This window comes from Ciona robusta, chromosome 12 (assembly GCF_009617815.1).
Source record: "Ciona robusta chromosome 12, ASM961781v2".
In the NCBI taxonomy this organism is placed as follows: domain Eukaryota; kingdom Metazoa; phylum Chordata; class Ascidiacea; order Phlebobranchia; family Cionidae; genus Ciona; species Ciona robusta.
In genome coordinates, this window is record NC_143246.1 from 7412506 (window position 1) to 7435270 (window position 22765).

The 22765-nt window shown below is 36.5% G+C and overlaps 1 protein-coding gene and 1 non-coding gene across 5 annotated transcripts; one reads left to right on the plus strand and one right to left on the minus strand.

Moving 5' to 3' along the window:
• Positions 1 to 647: 647 nt before the first annotated feature.
• Trnat-agu (transfer RNA threonine (anticodon AGU)) lies at positions 648 to 719 on the minus strand. The gene has a single exon. It is a non-coding gene; the product is annotated as a tRNA-Thr (tRNA).
• Positions 720 to 1356: 637 nt separating this feature from the next.
• Positions 1357 to 22166, plus strand: LOC149727376 (uncharacterized). 4 transcript variants are annotated; one of them, XM_089890312.1, is made up of 41 exons: positions 1357 to 1631; positions 1877 to 1990; positions 2630 to 2805; positions 3179 to 3354; positions 3945 to 4127; positions 4425 to 4610; positions 4876 to 5131; positions 5264 to 5383; positions 5687 to 5766; positions 5861 to 5901; positions 6322 to 6444; positions 6743 to 6900; positions 7136 to 7440; positions 7571 to 7766; positions 8035 to 8233; positions 8834 to 8972; positions 9177 to 9676; positions 9921 to 11124; positions 11393 to 11651; positions 11955 to 12177; positions 12346 to 12441; positions 12496 to 12549; positions 12842 to 13893; positions 14164 to 14338; positions 14754 to 14914; positions 15337 to 15491; positions 15912 to 16011; positions 16308 to 16421; positions 16671 to 16784; positions 17271 to 17341; positions 17551 to 17625; positions 18037 to 18205; positions 18236 to 18314; positions 18520 to 18681; positions 18975 to 19056; positions 19449 to 19631; positions 19826 to 19924; positions 20268 to 20323; positions 20629 to 20684; positions 21038 to 21101; positions 21501 to 22166. In XM_089890312.1, exons 1-41 carry the CDS (start codon positions 1415 to 1417, stop codon positions 21806 to 21808), a joined length of 8280 nt encoding a protein of 2759 aa, XP_089746438.1. In that variant the 5' UTR covers positions 1357 to 1414; the 3' UTR covers positions 21809 to 22166. The 4 variants fall into 4 exon arrangements, with proteins under 4 accessions (XP_089746438.1, XP_089746435.1, XP_089746436.1 ...); XM_089890309.1 differs by having other exon boundaries at positions 18037 to 18314; XM_089890310.1 differs by having other exon boundaries at positions 14757 to 14914; positions 18037 to 18314.
• Positions 22167 to 22765: the final 599 nt, after the last annotated feature.

Here is a 22765-nt window from a genome sequence, read left to right on the forward strand (position 1 = left end):
GTTAACAATGGCGTAATCGTTTGGTATTCGAGACTTATTCAATCACTTTCGCTACCAAATAAATTGGGGAGATTACCTATGGCAAAATAAGAATGTAATTTGTGTTTTACTTCTTCTTCTTCTTCTTAAAATGGGGGTTATTTGCTTTTAATAAAACACTTCTCGGTTTTAAAACACTTTGGTTTATAAAACACTTCTCAGAATCTATTGTGTTGTATGAAATACCTTTCGTTTGTGTTACAACAACTATAGCATTGTCATGCCTTTTGTGTGGATAGAAAAGTTCCATTCAAGTTTTGATACGATTAATCCAGTGATACTTTCATAGCAACAAGGACATATAGTTATACTTCACCTTCCCCGCTTGGAAAACACGGGAAACCCTTATTACGCAACCAGGATGTTCTAAAACGTTTGTTGTGTTGAAATAAGCGAATATTTCTGACAACTACGTAATAACATTTGACATTTAAAAGTATATAGGTATAGAATTTAATGAATAAAAATATGGTTGATTTTTAAAGAGGTTTAGTTTAACCCCCATTTATATTCATTTATAAGTCTATGTTATAAATACCGGATAACTATTTGATAAAAACGTTTACAGTTAAAAAATAATATTTTACATGTGATTAAAAATGCAAAAGAGGCACTACTGGGGATCGAACCCAGGATCTCCTGTTTACTAGACAGGCGCTTTACCACTAAGCCATAGCGCCGACGAACATTTGCTTCTGAATGTAGTGTCTTGTTCGTATGCGACGTATACGTTTATATGACAAAGTAGAGTAATAGGCGAAATTACATTTCAGTAAGTAAAGTTATAACAAAAACAGTAATTTATCATATTTTTAAAATAGTTATGCATTAGTTTAAAATCAAACAAAAAAATAATTTCGCGATGTTTCGGGGACAAAATACTTTGGAATTTTTGAACAGCTGGATTTAAAACGTAAGCGGGAGTTACAACTTTAATGTTTGTATTAAGAATTTTGTTTGTTTACATTATTTACAGAAGTTAAATATATGTTTACAGTCGAGTTTCTAAAGCTATTACAGTGTGGGATTAAGCAGTAATAAATTTTTGGTAATTTAGTAATTTAAACTTTTTGTACTTCTGTTTTTTCATAAGCATATTTTAACGATTTGTATTTTTATTCTTATAAACTTAAAACTTTCTTACTCTGACCAAAAAGACCAATTTGTCTCTCATTTATATATTCAAAACTAACATAATTTACCTTTAAGATCTAACTGTTTTACCTTAATTGGAATGTTTTAGACCAATATAGGCTTCAAGGTCTCTCTATTTTGTCGCTTGTTTATTTGTATATTCAAATTAACAGAATTTACTTTTTAAAACTAATTTTTTGTAGTGCAATTAGAATGTGTTAGACAGATTTAAAGTGTTAAGATGATTATTCATTTTAAAACCCTGGTTTCGAGCAACATCAAACGCAAGAAACCATGGAGTAAAGTTGCTTGGATTGGAAACTTAAAGGAAAGTGTTTGTTTGTTTGATAAAAGTCGGGTTTCGATATTGTATCTTCCTTCGGGGAAGACCAAGAAATCAATTTCGTGTCTTCAGCCGTTTAAGAAAGAGATCGTTTGTTTCAATACTTCATCATCTGGTGAGAAATGCAACTTATTTATATAGAAAATTTATATAAAACAAATTTGAAGAAAGCTCAATACTATGAAAAATAATAATTTTTGGTGCAATTTGTTATTATACCATATGCGAAAGCTTTTTGCTATCCATTTATTTGCCTTTTTATCTGAATTACTATATAGTTTTGGATTTTATTGTTGAAGTATCTTTAAGTATGTAATCAATTAACAAACAAGTCAATTCAATAATAACCTTTACGAACAGGTGAATATATTGTTGCTGTATTAACCAATGGTGGGATCATACGTTGGGAGAAAGATAGCAGCCATGTTTTGAGAATCGAATCATCACCGGGTGTTATTGTACAAACTGGCAAAGGTATGCGTTGTGTGAATCATTGTTTGTTGAAACTGTGATAAAGATACTTTATGGGAATCGCTCTGTGTAATGGTGTTGGTGAAATACAAACTGAAAAAGGCAAGATATGTGTGTGATTCATTGTTTAGATGAACGGTGATAAATGTATAGGTATGTTTGGTGGGGCAGTAAGCCTTAAAATCCCCTTTTAAACTTTAAGTGAATCACTCTGTGTCAATGTGTGTTGGTGAAATACATGTATGTACAGTGACATGGGGATCATGTGAATTACTATTACTCACATGAACTGACTTATATAGATTTTAAATATTGTCCACACATGTGTGTTGTGTTACATCACAAGTAATATCGTTTTAATCACAAAAATATTGTTGAAGTGAGTCGTGTTAAATATTGTCAGTTTACAATCATCAAATATGATGTCATTATTTCCTAAACTTGTATGAGCTATCTCATAATAAATATTATTATGCTGTGTCTATATTCAACACTAGGTGATGCATTCATAGTAACATTATTAAATCACCAACAATATTATTTCCAGATTCATTTAAAATCCACATATACGTCAACTTTATCAAATATGCATCACTATCTTGAAAAAATTACATCACATATATATATTGTCTCCTTTTTTAGATTCTTCTAAAATCCACATATACATCAACAACAAGGGTGACAAGGTTTTGTTGGTTATCGGGAACAAAGTAAATGTATGGGACAGGGGTCGATGGGTGGGGGTGGGGTTGGGGCAGTTTGGGAGTTCCCCTCTTACTAAAGAAGTTTCTATTGACGCAATGTTCTTCAATAACATGGTATGTTGTGAATAGGGTTTGCATTTGGGGCTTTTTTAACACTTTTCCTCAAGTAGTTTTCAGTAACATGGTATGCTATGTATATAACTTGTTCTTATGCATGTTATAACCCTAATAGAGCTTTTCTGGCAATTAAACACAGCCAACCACGCATCAGCATGGTATGTTATATATGATGATGTTCTTAGACATACTATTAGTATTCTATCACAGTAGTATTCTGACTGAGCACTTATGGTATTGTTGGCATTTAAAGAAGGCGATATATAAAACTACTGGACAATCTAATAATCTGTTTATTGACTATTGCATCATAGGCTATGCAGGTTTGTTTTATTGCATTGTTTATTCATAAAGCCCATTATTACAACAGGACCAAGGTGAATGCTGCTTATGTACATTCGTATTCAACACTGGCAACAAAATGTCAATGTTTTGTTTATTTCTACGTTGGTTGGATCACGCATGTAATGATGTTGGTTTCGTATCTACTGTATCCACTCATACGTTCCCACTGCAACATATTCACCCACAATGTAAACCTATAAGGTAAGTTGTGTTTACATTAAATGTTCCAAGGTAGCATCCAACCTTGGCTGAGCTGTCAGTGATACATCTCCTATTCATTATAATTAAAACCGTTGACACCTACTTTGGGGCATGTAGTAGCACCCTGTGTGTTTTGTTGATATGCCATATCTGACGTTAACCTCTGGTATCATGGCTTACCACACTGTAGGACCTCACTTTCATAGAATAGAATGTGCATGGACTATAGTTAACTTTTCTGGTAAAAGATATTTATTATATTACACCAATGTACCACCTGCCATCAAACAAGACATCATCAGGTATAAGTTTTTGAATCTAACCCCAGATGCCTTGCAGGATGGCCATTATATAACCAACACACCAACCATAGTTTACAAGGGTTTTGTTCTACATTGGTAAAATTGCAATCTATATTGTATTATTACGATTAAATATTGGCGAAATTACTATTAAAAAACATGGGTTTTGTTCTATATTGATGAAGTTGTACAGCGAGGCACGTTGTGGAACCAAACCTGGAATTTGGGCCAGGGTTGGCTTATTTTCCCAATTATTGCCCTATTGCCTAACCAACACACCATCATTAGATTACGAGGGTCATACATCACGTGTATTTCCCATGATGGACAAACGGTAGCGACAGCTGTCAATCAACGTCAACCTCATCAATCAAAGTTGATGTTCATCCATCCATATACAGCAGCTACTGTGGTTGTGGATCTTAAACATCTAGGATCGAAAAGCGACAACGTACTCAAGCAATTCGCAAAGTAAGAATGCTTGGGTGATAGGTTATACAGGGTATGCAGGCCTACCATGTAATGTTTATAAAAATATTGGTATTTGTCTTAAATAAATGTAAAAAAGAAGTGCAACCATAACTGGAGTAAATGCAACAATTTTTTTCCCAAACACTTAAGTAGCTTTCTGTTATTTTTCATATTTTATTTCGAATAACTTAATACCTGGGTCAAATCATTTATAAAACCACTACTATATATATTTTATCTTTAATCTCACAACAATTAGTCCATTTAAATTTATCAACAACAACATCATTCCAACAGAACATACTGGATCGCGCAAATGTCATGGACATCCGACGACGTATATCTCGCTTGTATAACTCGTCGTGGTTCGCTGCTTCTACTTTCAAAACTTGGCCAACCAATCATGATCGCTTGTGAGGGGTCAAGGGTCGACTTCGGCCCCGCCCACTTTCTACCTCTTCACCCATTGGTCGAACACGGGAGGTGTGGCTTGTGTTTGTTGCTGTGTACCTAACACTTACATTAACAATTTAATGCTGTGTAGGACTTAATAATTGTGCCTGTAAAATTGTATCCCCACAAAGTTAGATATGTGTATGAAACAGAACACCTGTGTTGGAACTTTAATAACTTTTTTACCTCTTATTTTACAGAAGCATATATTATAATTAAAATTAAACACAAAAATTTAGATTTAGTTGTCTATAAATTAATTTACCACTATAAAATATTTCCCATATTTTCCCAGGAACAAACACGACAATCCGCTGAGTCACAATAAAGACGACGAGTCACTTGCTTCTACCGTTATCTCCGAAAAATCGACTCGGCAAAAATTCTCGGTTTCCACCCACCCCAGGTTACCAATAATCCTTTGCAGCGACGGGTATTCAGTGACGGCGCTACAGATGTCCGAGTGGGTGAGGTCACGTGACCTAGCTACGATATCATTGGTGGAAATCAACAGGGACCTGAAGTCTATCAGCAAGAAGTTTAACTTGGAGGTGAGAGGGTGGGTTTATTGTTTAGATAAACAAGCTTAATTAATTGGCAACTCTTAAGCCCACTGTAGGATTACATCCAAATATGATTATAGAATATATTTTTATGATTATAATACAGTGGTCAATCTAAAGGTAACACGACACACCACGCCAAGGTTTGAACCCCCACCCCTCATCACCGAGACTGCAAAGTTTAAGGAAAACAAGTTTACCCTGCTGTACGAGAGTTTTGTTAAGAGGGTTTCACGCAAGGTGGGTTTCATATAATGACTTATCCATGGTTGCCACTCCCATGCCCACAGTCGAATTGCTGAGGCTATTGTAGTGTGTGGATAAGCAGGCATGATTTTTGGTTGGTTTGGTCATTTATATCCTCGTGGGTGGGAACTTGAGTGACTTATCCATGGTTGCCACTCCCATGCCCACAGTCGAGTTGCTGAAGCTATTGCAGTGTGTGGAAAAGCAGATATGATTTCTGGTTGGTTTGGTGACTTATATCTTTATAAAAGATAAACACCTCAAGCCTGTTTTGAACCCAATACCCTAAACTTTCAGAACAAGCGCAACAAATCTGAAGAGAATTTGCACGAACAAAGTTTTAGCAAAAACGAAGAAGTCGAAATGCTTGCTTACAGGTTGGTGATGTCATAATATAGATTATAATGCATTATGATGTCATAATATAGACTATAATGAATTGTTACATAATAACCAATATTTATGTTCCAGATTTGAAGAAGATGAGAATGAAGCAACACAAGATGAGACTGGTTGGTATATTATTTAAAACTATTGTTGCGTGAAAATTATTCTTGGAAAGAATTTATATTTTAAAAATCGACAAACTTATACATCCTTAGTCTAGAGTGTTGGGGGTGGTTGAACATAAATTCCTGTGACAAGATCTCACTTTTACAATAGAACCAAACTAATATATACTGTTGCTGTCATACATAATATATAGCAGGGTAGGGGAAAGATGAGACACCTTTTCTTTCTATTTTCCTGTCCCAATTGATAGTAACCAAAGAACATTCAAAGAAATATAAAACCGTATCCTTACAACTTCCATTGAAAAAATTGTTTAAAACTGCATCAGGGTATTCGGATATTATGTGTTAAAGGTGTCCCATCTTACCCCACCCTACTATATATCTACAACATCAACCAATAACACCCATTATTCATAGACAACGATGATGACTCTAGAGCTCCACCCGGTGTCATACTTGACGCAGATTCAGGAAAGTTAAGTTTCGTTGATTTGGACGAAACCGAGCAAACTTTGGATGAAAATTTACCATCAGATGGAGGTATAGAGTAGTTAATATTGTTTCTATGATAAGTAAATATTTCATTTTTGGCGCTATGTTACAGTTTTACATGTGTGGTAACTCATATCCGGGCACGAGGTGCATGAAACGGACCACCCGTGTTAAAATGACCGCCATTGCCCCACCACTTGAAGATAAAAAGTTACACGCTTATTTAGTGGTAAGCAGGCACAAGGTGCATGAAACAGAACACCCGTGTTAATGGCTATCATTGCCCCGCCACGCGAGGATAAACAAGTTACATTCATTCACTCAATCTTTCCACTCTTCCCCACAGAATCCTTGCACAAACTCATCTCCCAATGTTTGCTTAAGTTATTATCAACATGGGGTATTATGACATCAGAATCGCATCATAATACCAACCATGCCAATGATGAATTACATCAGTTCTTCCTACAAACACTACGTTGTATCTGTTCTACTGTGCTGCAGGTGGGTGGATTAATTAGCTGCTGTGGGTGTGGTAGTTTAGTTGGTGAATGTGTAAATGGGCGAGAGTTTGTGATATTTTTTCCTAATCCTTCCATAATCCTCACTGAAGTTTATAGAACGAAACCCTTATGTTTAACTGTCTTTAAACAGTGGGGTATAGATGGTAGCTGTTAGGGTAATGGAACAACTTAACATGTTTTACACAATGTTAAACACAAAATACTGCACACTTCAGGCTCAACAAATTGCTTCGTGTTTGGTTTGGAGGATTGGATCAGATGAACATGGGACTTCCCCTGTCCAGAGAACACTCAGTGAACTGTTAGACACGATTCCAAAAAGGTTGTGTATCATTGCTTCATGGGATGCTCACTATCACCCTGTAGTGGTGAAAAGCATCACCACAGCCATAGAAACAATATTAACATCGAGTCGATCGTCAACTGAAGGTTGTTTGTCCATCAAGGATTTATCAAGGAATATTTTCGTTGCTTTTTATTCGTTGAAACAATGTGAGAAGCATCTTAACTTGGTGTACAGGTGAGTTGTATGTATGCGACTAATGTGTATGGAAGTCAAATACAAGCTTTATAGGTAAATATTATTTCAGTAAAACCTTAAAAATATCGGGGTTGTTAAACTATATGATTCCAAACCTCTTTCATTCCAGCTTCCATCTCTCTCCATTACGATTGGTTAATAATCGTCACATGACCGACTGCTTCTTCCATTCATTGGATGTTGAAGATTTTAAACCGACCAATCACAGTGAAGTATTATCTTCACAAAGATTGATGTTGTGGCAAGCTTGGAGGAAATTTTATTTTTTTTTGACGAAAATGTGGAACCTAGAACAATGCAAACAGGTTGAAACTTCACCTTCTATGTATAACTACTATCTACATTGTATTGTTTATATATGGGTATAGTTTGAAGTCCTATAGTGGGGTGTGGGACTTGGTATTTTGGAAGAGTGTATATATCATCCATACTTATGTAAAATAAACAAAAATATATCACACTATTACCCCTCAATAATCAGCTTCTGTGCAAATTGACTGTGTGTCTAACTATCCGTGCCTTCCCTGCTTTTTATAAAAGTTGCCGCCTATTTATTTTCCCACGCCAACACAGATTCTTCCGTCTCTCTCCCGTGTTTACTCAACCGTGCAGAAGATCGTTCTACCGAGGTCATGTGACCGTGACATCATCGAGAGGTCAACGACCTTGAGTAGCATGAGGTTGAACCTGTGTGAATATAAACTCAACCAAGCGTTACGACTCGTAGCGAGAATATTGGACGACCATCTTGTTACCGGGAGTAAATGGAGCGGTATGTGGGGTGTTATTATATAGTACTGTGGGGGAAGCTGGAACACCTTTAGCACATAATATCCAAATATCCTGATCGTGTTTTAAACAATAACAATGGTTTATGGAAGTTGTGAAGATAAGGTTTCATAATTCTTTGAATGTTCTTTGTTTACTACTAAATAAGACAAGAAAATAGAATGAAAAGGTGTCCCATCTTCCCCCACCCCATTGTATTTGTGGGAGGGAGTGTTCAAAAAATAACAGGGTGTATGAAAGGTGTATTATTTACAGGTTATTATATTTTACACTGCAGTTTCTAACTGATAACCAAAGGCCCTTTCATGTCCTAAGAGATGCAATAATATAAGTTCATTGGCACGGATCGGGTAATAGTTAAATCTTTCTATATTGGTCTTTGTCAGAAGACCTGGGACGTAGGCCACAGTCGGCCCATCACCCCAACACCCACACTGCTTAAACATTTAAGTGTGAATGTAACTTATTTATCTTTCATGGCAAGACAATGGCAGTGTCTGCTCATCACATGTAAAAATATAACCTTTGTTTAACACAGATACTACCAGTACCATCACAAATAATAAACATTACTTGCACTCAGATACCAACTGGGCATCGGTGGAATTATTATGCAAAGTAATGATCGATTATTACAAAGACAAACCAATTGTTTTCCAAACAAACGAGTATGGAGGTCGTATGATTGTTCTGGATAGAGGGGTTCTAACTTCTGCTGTCAGGTGGGTGCCATGAAAATGTTAACATATTTTATATTCATGTTCCATTATGTTGCATAAAGTGCCAGTTTGTATTTAAAATATCATTATACTGGTCATTGTATAGAAAATGCATTTAAAAATTCAATTGTTTTGTGGAAATAATTGAAGAATATATATTTTATGATAACAATAACATTACATTAGTTTTTGTTTAAATATTCACAGTTCACAAAGATTATCCGCACACTGGTCAGCTGAACACGTGGTGTCGATTCTACTTTGTGCTGGGCGGTTACATGAAGCGAGCGAATTTGCTGTTGCTGTGGGGGCGTGGCGGGTGGGCGTGGCACTCTCCGCTGTAGCAACAAAAGTCCGGGCGTTTACGAACGATTATCGACAGTTTCACGGCTCCGGTTGCGCTGTTGCTGTCATAGATATCTTAAAAGATAAATTCATGATGTTTTTGCCGGAATCAATTAAAAGCGAAGTTGTAAAAAATACTGAGGAACTTTTTGACTTTGACCCAGAGTTACTTTACCCAGAGGTCGTTGACTTTTTCACGGTAGGGGTCATGACCGGTAGTGACCTTTCGTCGTGGGTCATTGACCTCCTGATGAATAAGTTGAAGACAAAACTTAGAAAGTTGGATTTGTTGCTTAATGATGATGTTCATATCCCAACCCCTCCCATGCATCTACCACAACTAAATATGGGTGAGGATGAAGGTAATTAATATGTGAATATTTTGTTTGTATGAATGAACGACATTTGTATACCTATATAAGTGAATGTAGGGCCTAAGGTTGTTGTTTTGGTTTAATGTTATTACGTATGTAACTTGTTTATCCTTTTATGGCGGGTCAACAACAGTCGTTATAACACAGATGTTTTGTTTCATACACCTCGTGTCCGCTTACGAGTTACCACGTATTTAACTTTGTAGAACTAATATACTTTACTAAATTTCAGATGAAAATCTTGTTTTGATTCGTCACCAATTATCCTCGTTGATTCGCCTTTTGTTCGTTACCTTCCACTCGATGGGGATAACACACCTCGCTGCTTCGTGGTATGTCAAACTTCTCAGGTCAGGGGAATCACCCATGTCCTCGCTATCTGAAGATAAATCGGAAAATCTTTTTTCCTCGGAAGAAGGGAGGATGGTGGTAGCCTCGTTGCGGGAGATTTGTGGCATGCTGTGGTCGCTACATGTTCGTGAGAAGCTCACAGAGGCCACTAGGGCGTACCAGAGAGCGCGGGAAAATGAGGAAGTGTTAGAAGCGGTGGTGCATGACTGTTACGCTTGGTTGAGTAGGGCTAAAGTGTTCGCAAAGTTTTATGATTGGGACGAGGAAATACAAGATCTGGTCCTCTGCCTTGCATCAGAGCTCCCTGTGGATGAGGACCTCATTCATATCATCGCTGAGCATTTCCATGATCCTAGCATCATATCTGCCAAAGTTGATCCCAAGATGAAAATTTTAATGCAAAGAATGCGACAGACTTTTTATAATGTAGATGGTACCTTACAACCTATGACTGTGTTGTACCAACGCCTATGTAGTGAGCTAGATACACAGAAGCATCATAATACACAAGTACAGCATATGTTTATGGATAAGCATGAATCATCCCACCCTGATGGAGAATGGTATGTGCCAAAGTTCACAGAGTCTTACAAGGCTTCTTTATGTGCAGTGTTTCCATTCGAAAAAGACCAGTGTTTCCATGAATTTATTTCACAGCTATTCGATGTAGTTCTAAACAAAGCAAGTACTATACAACGTTCCGGTAAAATGAAAAAGTCGGAAAAGAACAATCGAAACATTCTGTTGCTTTGTAATCGTCACCAAGTTGCAACCAACGAGCTCGACGCCGCATTTAAAGTCCGTTCTCGTCAGAAACAGTTCACAAAGATCGAAAACTTAAGCCACAACACACCAGATGCAACATCAACCCCGAAGATACGAAAATCGACAAGTTTCAATGAGAAACCCACCACTAAAAGGCGCAATATTACCTTTCAACTTCCCAACCACAACAACCTTCACCGATACTTCAGCGAACCAGATCTTAATGGTTCAATTCTTGATGAAACTTTCGACAAATCTCTTCAAATTCCAACTTTCGATAAATCAAAGATCCCACAATGGATGAAAAAACGTCTTCTCAGGTTATTTGTTACTTTTATCTTTGCCAAGTGCTGTGGTTTATTCTAATTTAATAGCTGGGTGTGTATAGAATTTCTTGATAATAAGCCAATCCTGGCCTAAACCTCAGGCCCCATGACGTGCCACGCTACGGGACCTCACCGACATAGAATAGAATAGAAATACGTCAATTTTAAAAGCGCCCGAACAGATATATTTCAATACTGTTTTCATTTTTTTACTTTAATAAACCTATATATATAACCCCACATAACCTCCCCACCACACCAGGTTATCCCCTTACCTTGGTTGGCTTGAACTCTGGATAAACAGCCAAGTTCCTACCTCCCATACCCACCAACCCTCTATAAGGATCAACCTCACCAAACACCAGATGCTACAAGGACTTACTGTGGCTGAGCTGAGGTTCGGGGATTTCCCTAAACCGATATCGACGAAGAAGCAAATATTTCTTCCACCGTTGAAAATCGAAAGTTGCGTAACCGTGTTAACGGATGATGATGTCACAACTGTGAGCTCCATAGCAAGCGTGAGTGATGTCATAATTAACTTTGAATGGAACTTTGTGGTAGAAGTAGTTGCAATATATGAACATATACTTGTATACGGTTCACATTTTGTTACTTAAAAGCACCTACCCAAATAAACATGGCGAATGAATATACGGATACTTGTATTGTAACAACATTATTTGGGGTTATCTAATCTTGCCAATTATGTAAATATAATGTGACAACTTTTGCCAAAATCACATGTATTTACAACAGTAAATCCCCATGTTAACAGTGTATTACATTGCTTCCTTCGTTATCAACACTTAATGCTTCGTCAGGTGGATGTCAATCAAAATGAAGATCAAACTGTCAATCAAAATGAAGATCAAACTGTCAATCAAGTTGAACCTGTCAATGAAACCGAACCTGTCAATCAAACTGAATCTGTCAATCAAAGTGATGCTGCAATATCACAAACAGTAGTTGATCAGCTGATCTCAACCGACCAATCAGAACCTCAGGTTGGCCAACCAATACAAAGTCAAGGGCCAATGGAAACAGGTTACAATTTTTACATAATCTTCTTTAAAAATGACTTTAATTGTTATATTTTTATGTGTTTGTTAGATTTTATTATTTGTATAAAAATGGAAACAGCATGTTTCTGAAATAATTGTAAATAAAAACTTAGAATTGGAAATATCCGGCTTTAATGTTTATATTTTACAGAAACCTCTGAAGAAGTTACTGTAATTGAAGTGAAAGATAAAGAAGAGAATAAGAAGGAGGAGCAAGAGGAAGAGGAGGAGAAGGGGGGAAAGAAAGGTAATATTATGACATCATAATGATGTTTAATTTATAACAATAATTATTCTCCAGATACAACATTAGTCCTTGATGATTTGAAAGATGAGAAAGTTGAAAACATTGAAGGTAAATGTTTATATTGATTGTCTCTGTTCTGCCTAAGAGGTTATACAGTAGGGTGGGTAAAATGGGACACCTTTGACCCTATTTTCTCGCCCCATTTAAACAAAGAACATACAAAGAATTATAAAATCTTATCCTCACGACTCCCATAAACCGTTGTTAATTGTTTAAAACATGAGCAGGATATTTGGATATTATGTGTCTCATCTTCCCCCACTCTACTATATATTAAGTTACGTTCATTCAATATATTTGGCATTTCTTTGGCAATTTTTTATTACTTTTGGTTTTCAAGGATCATCAGTTGAAGATTTCTCCAGTGAGTTAGCTGATGGTGGGGGAACTTACAGAGTCAACAATAAGAACAAGAAGCCAAACAAAGATGAAAACGTGGCCGACGTTGTTCGTTCGGAGATCAATAACGTTCTCCTCGCCCAGCAGGTGTCGCTGTTGAGCCAGATCCTTCTCGGACAAACTTTAACCGGTGGTTCCCAACGTGGGGGAAACCCCTTAGTAGGGAACATCCTCCAATCGTTGCTCCCTACAGCTCCACCTAGTGTTGCGAACGAACCAAAGGTCGAAAAACAGGAAGTCCATGAGGAATCACATAAAAAAGTTCATGATCATGTTTATCACATGAAACCTCCACAACCCAAGAAAGACTTTGGCATCCCTCTCTTCCATGTGCCTGGGATCACTAAATCCCATGACCCGAAGTCAGCTAAGTTAATTTCCACCCCAAACTCAGCCACTAGTTGGCGTGCTTCACTGGCAGCAAAAAAAACTTACGATGCCGAGAATTCCCCCAAAAAACCACCTAAACTGATAAACCTCAAAGACAGAAAGAAACCCCTTGTCATTCAAGACACGAACTTACAACACCCAATTCGCCATACCTTACCCACCAACCTCCCGTATGAAACCCCTATTGACCCCCCTAACCCTACACAACCTGTATTAATGAAGCCACCCACTCCACAGCACATACCATCATCATATACAACTCAACAACCCGGCCCGGCTGCAAAACAAACTTACAAAACTCAATACCCGATTTTACAAATAAACCCCCAACACCCTAAAGCCCCATCTTTTAACTCAGCCCCACAACCAGTCCCAAGACAAGAGTCCCATCATGCCCCACCTCACCCATACACCCAACCCCCTGTTCTTAACCCACCCAGAGAAGCATGGGTTGAAGGGAAAGCCCCCAAACCGATCTTCATCAACTGTCAATCACAACAGTATCCACGACAACAGACGCATAGAGATCTTATACCAAGGTTAATAAATCCACAAGAGGTGCTAGAGTACGAAAGTCGCAAACATGGATTCACCAATATTAAGGTGAACTAATTATCTTTGCTATAATACTTCATACAAACACACAATGCTACTTAACCATCAGTAAATTAGTCTGTCTATGTTTGTAAGTAAATAATCAAAGTAAAATAAGTTGTCAGCTTGGTTATTGTTGAACAATTGTTTCACACTATGAACAATACTTGGAAATTATTGAATAAATAAAGCAGAAGGCCAGATATCGAGTGAACGAGTCTGTGTTTTCTATAACTGCTACATTGCAGTATACATTCTAACTCAATATTTTATTTATAGAAATCCTCGGGACCCACCCAGCCCCGTGTACCCCTTATGAAAGTATCGGCCCCACCCTTTGAACATACAGGGGGTTATCATAAACCCCAGGAACCTCCCCAAGTTACCCCTCCCATGATCAACAAGGAGAACGTTAACCCCACCCAAGTCACCCCACAAACTAAACCAACACAACGTAAGTTAAATATATCGATTTTTGATGATAATGAAATTATTCTGCTGTAGCTAGTTTTGATACACTTTACGTACTAAACTTCTAGTGAAAATCGATTTTATTTGGACCAACATCGTTTTCTTACCTAAATTAGCTTGTACTTATGGAAGCTCTAGTCTTATAAATCCAACTTAATGTTAACTTAGCACCATATATTATGTAGTTATCTGTATTACTAGGAATGGAAAATCTGTCACTAGAAATTGGAAAAATTAAACTATCTTTCCTAAATAAATGCCCTTTATAAAATTGTAATCTAACACTTAATATATTAGTGGCTCATCTGGTATAAAAACGACGAGAAGTAACAGAATATATGTTTCTAATACATTTATATGATTATATTATATGACTATATATATATATTTCCACCCAGCCGCCCCTCCCCTCCACAAAGTTACCCAACCCCATGAAGAGTTCCATGGCTTCATTGATCAAGATGAAGTGAGGAGAGAAGTTGAGATGAAGATGTTGGGATCGGATGAAAAGATGACGGGAGCTGATGCTCATTATGTGGCTACAGTGGGCAAGCATGAGGTGATGTCATAGGTTGTGAAGTCATAGATTGTGACGTCATAGATTGGGATGTCATAGATTGCGACGTCATATATTGCGATGTCATAGATTGGCACGTCATAGATTGTGATGTCATATATTGTGATTTCATAGATTGGACGTCATAGATTGTGATGTCATAGATTGTGACGTCATAGATTGGGGATGTCATATATTGTGACGTCATAGATTGGGACGTCATAGATTGTGACGTCATAGATTGTGATGTCATAGATTGTGATGTCATCATTGCCTGACGCTTTAGCACATTGGTGTTCAACACTTTCACCATTGTGGTCGCGTGTGTCCTTTAGCAAACATTTAGTTGTAAATATATCTCCAAATAATAAAAATAAAAACAATATGATTATACACTCTCACATATAACATATCACTCTCCATAGAAACCCCATAAACCTCGTATGAAAGATGCGGACACACAGATGGAGGTTGAGGAACAACCACACCAACATGATGATGATGATGAACTTGTGGATTACCGAGACCAAATGACGACCAAACCACTTCAACCTCCACCTGATATCTTCCTTAAACTAAGGTGAGTGGTATGATGGAATTGAATGTGAGTTTATCCTTGCGGGGTGGACCAGAGAAACGACAGCATTATAACACGCATGTTCTGTTTCATACACCTCGTGTTAACTTACAAGTTACCACGTATGTGACTTATATATCCTCACAGCGTGGACCAGAGAAACAGAAGCAGTATAACATGAATGTTCTGTTTTATACAGCTTGGGCCCTTTAGTGTTACCATATATGCAGTTGATTGAAGTATATTTTTACTATAAATTTCACAATTTCATATATATTTTAAATGCAATAATAGCTGTTCATGGCCTTGACACCGGTTTCATTTCAAAATTTCTGACATTGTGTTGCTCTTTTTAATTGCGTTTTTTTATGTATGTAATATTTTTGTTCGATTATTGCATCATAAGGCACTTTATGTTATCAGACTTGAATATAAGAAGCCACAAGAAGCAGTAGAGAGAACAGGTTTTCTTCATATTGGTGAAGTGAGTGCGGAAAGTGTGAAGAAAGGAATTGAAAGACCGGTGGGTTGTTGCGTTGGTTGATATGTTGCGTGGAATGGAAGTGTATTGCTCCATTACCTCAATACACACACACCTGAGACCTGGGATGTAGACTTATAACCACATTATCCAAAAACCAAGGGTGCTACCATCTAGACCCTATTGAGGCAGTTTATATACACTCAATAATAGGGATTCTATTCTATAAGGGTAAGGTCTTCAGTGAGACACACCTAAGACCTGGGATGTAGGTCTATTAGCCCGTTACTTCATAATAACATATCCCCATTGGCATTTAATATGTTTATTATTTTCAGAGCATAGCTGAATTACATTACAAGGCCACTCATGATTTGACCCCTAATAACCCCGGGTTCAATGACCTTGATACGCATGATTTATTATCACAACACATCGCTTCTGTTACAAAGGTGAGTAGGGTTGGATGTGGTTGGTTCATTACATTGTAGCGGCAATTTTAAAAACTAATATTTGACAAGTCATTGCGAGTTTATTATATTTACAACATTCCTAAAGGTCTTCATTTTTTGCCCCCTTTGTTGGCGCTTTTCCTCCAAGCAGTCATTTGTGCTAATAACATAATGGTGTAAATATAGTAAACTCCTATACATACGCAAAGATGGGTTTAATTTTTAAACAATTGTTATTTCATGTCCCAGATAAACAATGTACGTGAGATAACTCACACCAGATGGCGATCATCCATGCACCATATGGACGCTCAACTGCATGCTATAGATCAAATGGCTCGGAGGATGAACGATGATTTTAAGGTTTATATGATATAGTAGGGTGGGGGAGGATGGGACACCTTTTCATTTAAATTTCCCTTCTCATTTGGTAATAAACAAAGAACATTCAAAGATTTATAAAACCGTATATCCTCATGACTCCCATAGACCGCTGTTAAATGTTTAAAAACGATCAGGATATTTAGATATTACGTGCGAAAGGTGCCCCATCTTTTCCACCCTACTATATATGTGGTCATACATAGTAGCTATAGATTTAGTGCTTGCGATTTAAAACTTTTTTATGCAATGGTTTAATCAGAGTGTACTAAAGTAGGATTACATTGGTTGGTTGGGTAGATAATTATCGTCCAACTTGGTAGCAAGTAAAGAATGTTTACACAATTATATAACCATATCCTCAGCACTCTAAATGAGCGTTATTAATTGTTAAAAGCAGGGTTAAGAAATGTAAGATATTGCGTGTGAACAGCATCCATCTTATCTCACAGTTTATATATCTTGCAGAGTTCACACAGACTGGTGCAGGCAATTGATAACATGGGTGAAATGATTGCACCAACCAGTGTGGGAATAAGGTAAGCTGAATTTGTATAAACTGTTCTAAACTTTGTCTGTGTGCCAGAGAAATTAAAACTTGCCAAATACATTTAAAGTAACCGTTTTTGGAATTAGTGTGCTGCATATTTTCTCTTTACTGAAATTAACCAGTGTTTTGCAAGTTAACAAAAAAGGTTGAGATTCCCAAAATAAACATTAAGTAATATGTTCCACCATTACCACATAGTGAGCCTCGTATAGTGGAAGAAAGTGAGAATTCATTACTTCCCTTCCCTTCATATAAACCTGTCATCACCAGCAGGTTAGTTGGTTTGTTGTAATCTAATGTAGTTATCCTTGTGTCAGGCCCCCTGCTCCAAACACTCAGGCCCCCTGCTCCATCAATTAAATAACCTACATTTGTTTAAAATTACTTTACTCACCTCTTTGTAGCAATCAACATCTAAACAAACCAAAGCAGAGGTTCTTGGGTGTTGGGGTAATGGTCTAAATCCAAGATCCTTGGCAAGAACCTCACCCATATAAAATATATATAGAACCTCACCCATATAAAATATATGTAGAACCTCACCCATATAAAATATATATGGAACCTCACCCATATACAATATAGTAGAGATCTCAATCTTACAATAAATAAACACCTTGTGATTCTATATTTGACATCAAGCACAGGATAATAAACCCATAACCCACCAAATATATTCTACAGACCTCACCCCACTTCATATGCTCAACCCACAGTGACCCCATATACCGAGGTTACTCAAGGTCACTCTATGTACCGAGATGTTATACCAAGTCAACCAGCATATCAAGGGGTTACTTTAGGTCAACTTTCATATACATCGGTTACTCCAGGTCACACAACATACACTGGGGTTACTCCAGGTCACACAGCATACAATGAGGTTACTCCAGGCCACCCTAGACTGAATGATATTTACAAATCAAGGCTTAACGAAGCTTACCAACTATCTGGCAAACCAGGTCAGTTTTATTTAATATTTTGGGTTTACTCGTTTTATTCTAGCACAGCATAAGAGTTGAGTTTAAAACTCTTTCTATTTTTGGAAACTTTATTTAGTTTTTTTTAAGCAATTGTATTTGTTTTTACTTATGTTAAGTTTTGTTTTCTTCCTAGTCCTTAGTAAGCTTGTTTTAATTGTTTTTGTTTTTATTCTTCTTGATACAGAATCGTTTGGAACGAGGTCAAGTCATTCATCAACAGAGCCGGTTATGACATCACAGAGAAGCAATGATGATGTCATAAGTGACTTGTCATGTGACTCGATTGTGGATGATTTCGAAACTCCAACAGAACGACCACATGGTGCTGGTAAAGAGCAATATGAAGGTAACTTGAATTCGTTGCTAATATTTGCTATTATTTCTGAAAAAGTAGTTAGTTTATCTGCCTTTTGTTGCTGCCACCATTGTGCGCGTATGTGTTCTTGGTCAAGGTACTTAATGACAATTGCTCTAACCCAATGGTCACTAATGGGTTGTTCAAAATTAACCGACAAAGTTACATACGTGGCAACTCGTAAGCGAGCACAAGGTGTATGAAACAGAACACCCGTGTTATAACGATCCGTTTTCCGGCTACATGGGGATAATTAAGTTTTTTCATTTTAATTCCTTCTCCAGTTGAGGAAAGCATTCAAATTGAAGATCTAATTAACATGGATGATGAAAATTCCAACCTACCAGTTAAACCTTGGGTGAAAAGGTAAATATCTGTTCTTGCTTTATAATCCTATTGTTGTGGTATCTGCTATATACCAACATTGAACACAAACAAATGAAACACTAAAAAGATCAATGTTAACGGAATTCTCCACAGCTTACCCTTACACAGTAGATGTTTAAATTTGTTCCTACCCCTTACACAGTAGATGTTTAATTTTGTTCCTACCCCTTACACAGTAGATGTTTAAATTTGTTCCTACCCCTTACACAGTAGATGTTTAATTTTGTTCCTACCCCTTACGCAATAGATGTTTAATTTTGTTCCTACCCCTTACACAGTAGATGTTTAATTTTGTTCCTACCCCTTACACAGTAGATGTTTAAATTTGTTCCTACCCCTTACGCAATAGATGATTAAATTTGTTCCTCCAGGTCAGAAGAAGAGCGAGATGACGTCCGTCGTTGGATGTTGAAAAAGAGAAAGTTACGATCATCGGAGTATAATGAAAAAGTCCGGATGTTGCGAGGGAACGAGAAGAAACCATTTGTTCGAAGCTCAAGTGTCGGGAACAAAGAGATTAAAATTAAGATGAAGAAAATGGAAGAAAGGAAAAGGTTTGTGATGTAATAGTAAAGTGTATGATGTCATGAATTGTTACAATCACCCACAAAGTTACATGTGTGGTAACTTAAGCGGGCATGAGGTGTATGAAACAGAACACCCGTGTTATTTACTACCATCATTGACCCGAAAGATAAATAAGTTACTTCCATTCGATTGTTAAATTTATATCCTTATGACATCACAGGGAGATGTTGTTACATCACAATCAACTTCGAATGAAAGAAAGTCAGAAATTAATCGAGGAAATTAAATCAGATGACAGCAAGGTCAAAGATTTGAAAAAGTAAGAAATTCATTTTGTTTGAAACAACAACTGATGGGATTAAAGTTCACTTCAATCTTATTAAACCAAGAGTTTCATCTGTGTCAAACAAAATATACTTTTATGATTTGTCGATGTTTGACAAAAATGATTTAACCTATGGAATAATTAGCCAACTTAAAAACTTAGTCTAAATTGCATGCTTTTTGAGATGGGGGGGGGATGGGCTAACTCTGACCTAAACCCCCAGGTCCCCTGGCATACCTTTTAATAAGACCAAAGAATAGAATTCAGAATCTTATTTTTAAGCATATGCTCAGTTTTAAAATTTTGCTTTTACTTTTCATAATTATGTTAAACATAGAAAACGATCTCCGATCAAACTGGACAACAAATCCCGTCGTTCACCTTTGAAAGAAGGTATTATGATGTCATAATCAACCCTATTTTTCAAAGAAAATGATAAATAAATTATGTTTTTTCATCGAAACAGCAGCAGCTCTTTGTCTATTTAACTGAAGTATTTTTTTACACATAGCATGATTTTGACGAGTGTTCCATTGCTGCTAACTCCCTTCTTATTGTTGTTTTAGTTATTTGATCTTTGCCACTGTGTTTAGGGATATAAAAATAATATTTTTTTTAATTTCTAATAAATATTATGATGTCATTGTAAACTGTATGATGTAATAAAACAAATATTTCATCATAATCACTTGTTTTAGCAAACGGTCGATTGAATTCAACATATCGAGTCACACCACGTACAACCCCTTATAAGGTATTTTGTTTTCTATGTTTTGAATCCTGTTATAAAAACACATCGTTAACATTTATACCGTTTTACCTTGAAGTAATAGCTAATAGGCCAACTCTGTTTTATTTGCCCGATCTTTTAGTGTGCCTCGCTGTATGAAATCAACCATATTATAGTACACCATTGTAAATATTCATTAGTTATAATTTTTAAAGTTAGAATTCCTAGAATTAATGAACTCTTCAAGTTTTTGTTTTCTATGAAACCTTGTTTTCAAACAGATTTTTAGATTTTTACAACCATTTTTTTAAGTTTTAGAGTTTTAGTTTTTAAATCTTATTGGTTTTCTTCATTTTTTACATTTATTTGACTTACAGAGGAAGGCTATGACATCATCGATGACATCATCAAGAAAGACATCACAATCTCCGCCTAGCGAAGGTAGTTTGGGTCTGATTGAGGTTATTTTGGGAACAAAATGTTGTTGCTAGGGGGCGGAATATTGTTGCTGGGGGCAGAATATTGTTGCTAGGGGCAGAATATTGTTGCTAGGGGGCGGAATATTGTTGCAAGGGGGCGAGATATTGTTGCTAGGGGGCGGAATATTGTTGCTAGGGGGCAGGATATTGTTGCTAGGGGCAGGATATTGTTGCTAGGATAAAAATAGACCGTGTGTGAATAAGAAACTGAAGATGTCATTTGTTGGAATCAATTTTGTTTTTTGTCCATTTACTGTTTGTAGACTTTGGATCATATTATCTTTTTTTTAATATATAAAGTTACAAAAATTAATGAATATATATAAAATTAAGAATCAAGACTTAAAGTTGGTTTGTTTAGACGACACCAGCGATAATTTGAGCATCATGAGCACGTGGAAAGTTAGTGAAGATGTGAAGCGTATTTTGTACGGAGGAGCAACGAGTCGTAAGAAAGTGAAACCTCATGTCACATTTGATATGACCAGTAATGTGGGGGGGAACTCTTTTATGACATCACAAGATGAAAATATGACATCACAAAACGTAAACATGAGATCACAAGACCTACTCATGACAGCAGATGACGCATCATCACGTGATACTGGAAGTTTGTTGGCAGATTTCGATTGGAATGAGATCGACGAGCTTGTGCAAAGTTATCATTAATAAGTTTGACTTTTTTCTGGCAATTTGATTAAGTCAATAATAACGTATATGTTGTAACTGGTATATGTATTCGAAAACAAGAAGCTTATCATTGTGGGTGTATGTGTCCTTGGACAAAACACTTTTTTGAAACTATAATACACCTGGCCCACACAACCTATACATTATTGTTGATTTCTTACAACGGTTCCTAACCTATGGTAGGCGTCTGCTTGCAAACCTATTAATGTTTACTTAGAATACAAATAAGTTAAATTGTGTTTTACTGAGAATTTGTTTTAGTGGCGTTGTTACATGCAAATTATATACGATTTCACCTTGTATACGTTTTGTTTAATAAAACATGTTCGTAGCTCTGGTTAGTAGTACTAAACCAGTTATTACATGCAAGTGTAACACAGACAGTTTGTTCAGTGCTTAAGGGTGTACACATATGCTCACAATAGTTGCAACACCCAGCCTTGTTATCTGTGAGACGGAAGCAAGGACGTAGATGACTCGTTTCAACGCCATACTTTACCACGTATATAACTATAACTTTATAACTGAAAAATATAAATTTGGATAACCTATTGATAAATACTGGATTTTTAAGCTTCTAGAATTCATGATCAGTCAAAATTGCGTAGCTCTCTTGTTATTGTAGTGTTGCACAGAAATTTTATAAAATAACATTTTACTTTTCTGTTGTGCAACACTTTCTCTAGATAATTACTAAATTCTGACAAAATATACGCTAATCATAAAATGACGTCATCTAAGCAGTGTTACCAAAATAAAATAAACAAAGTTTAACAATACAAAAGCTAAAAGAATTTTAACAATACAAAACCAAAAGAAAATGTTGCTATACGTTTTTTTGGCTTGATTTTGATTAATTTAAAGTTTTATCATTATTTAAACTTTATATTCTTGCATGTATTTTTTTGCTCGTTTTAGACCCTTGTAAATTTGGCA

Bases quoted from the DNA above. Each gene is read 5' to 3' on its own strand.
- LOC149727376 (XM_089890309.1), top strand. From the start codon at position 1,415: ATGATTATTCATTTTAAAACCCTGGTTTCGAGCAACATCAAACGCAAG. The intron at 1,632-1,876 runs GTGAGAAATGCA...CTTTACGAACAG, and splicing joins TTTCAATACTTCATCATCTG to GTGAATATATTGTTGCTGTA. The intron at 3,355-3,944 runs GTAAGTTGTGTT...CACCATCATTAG, and splicing joins CCACAATGTAAACCTATAAG to ATTACGAGGGTCATACATCA.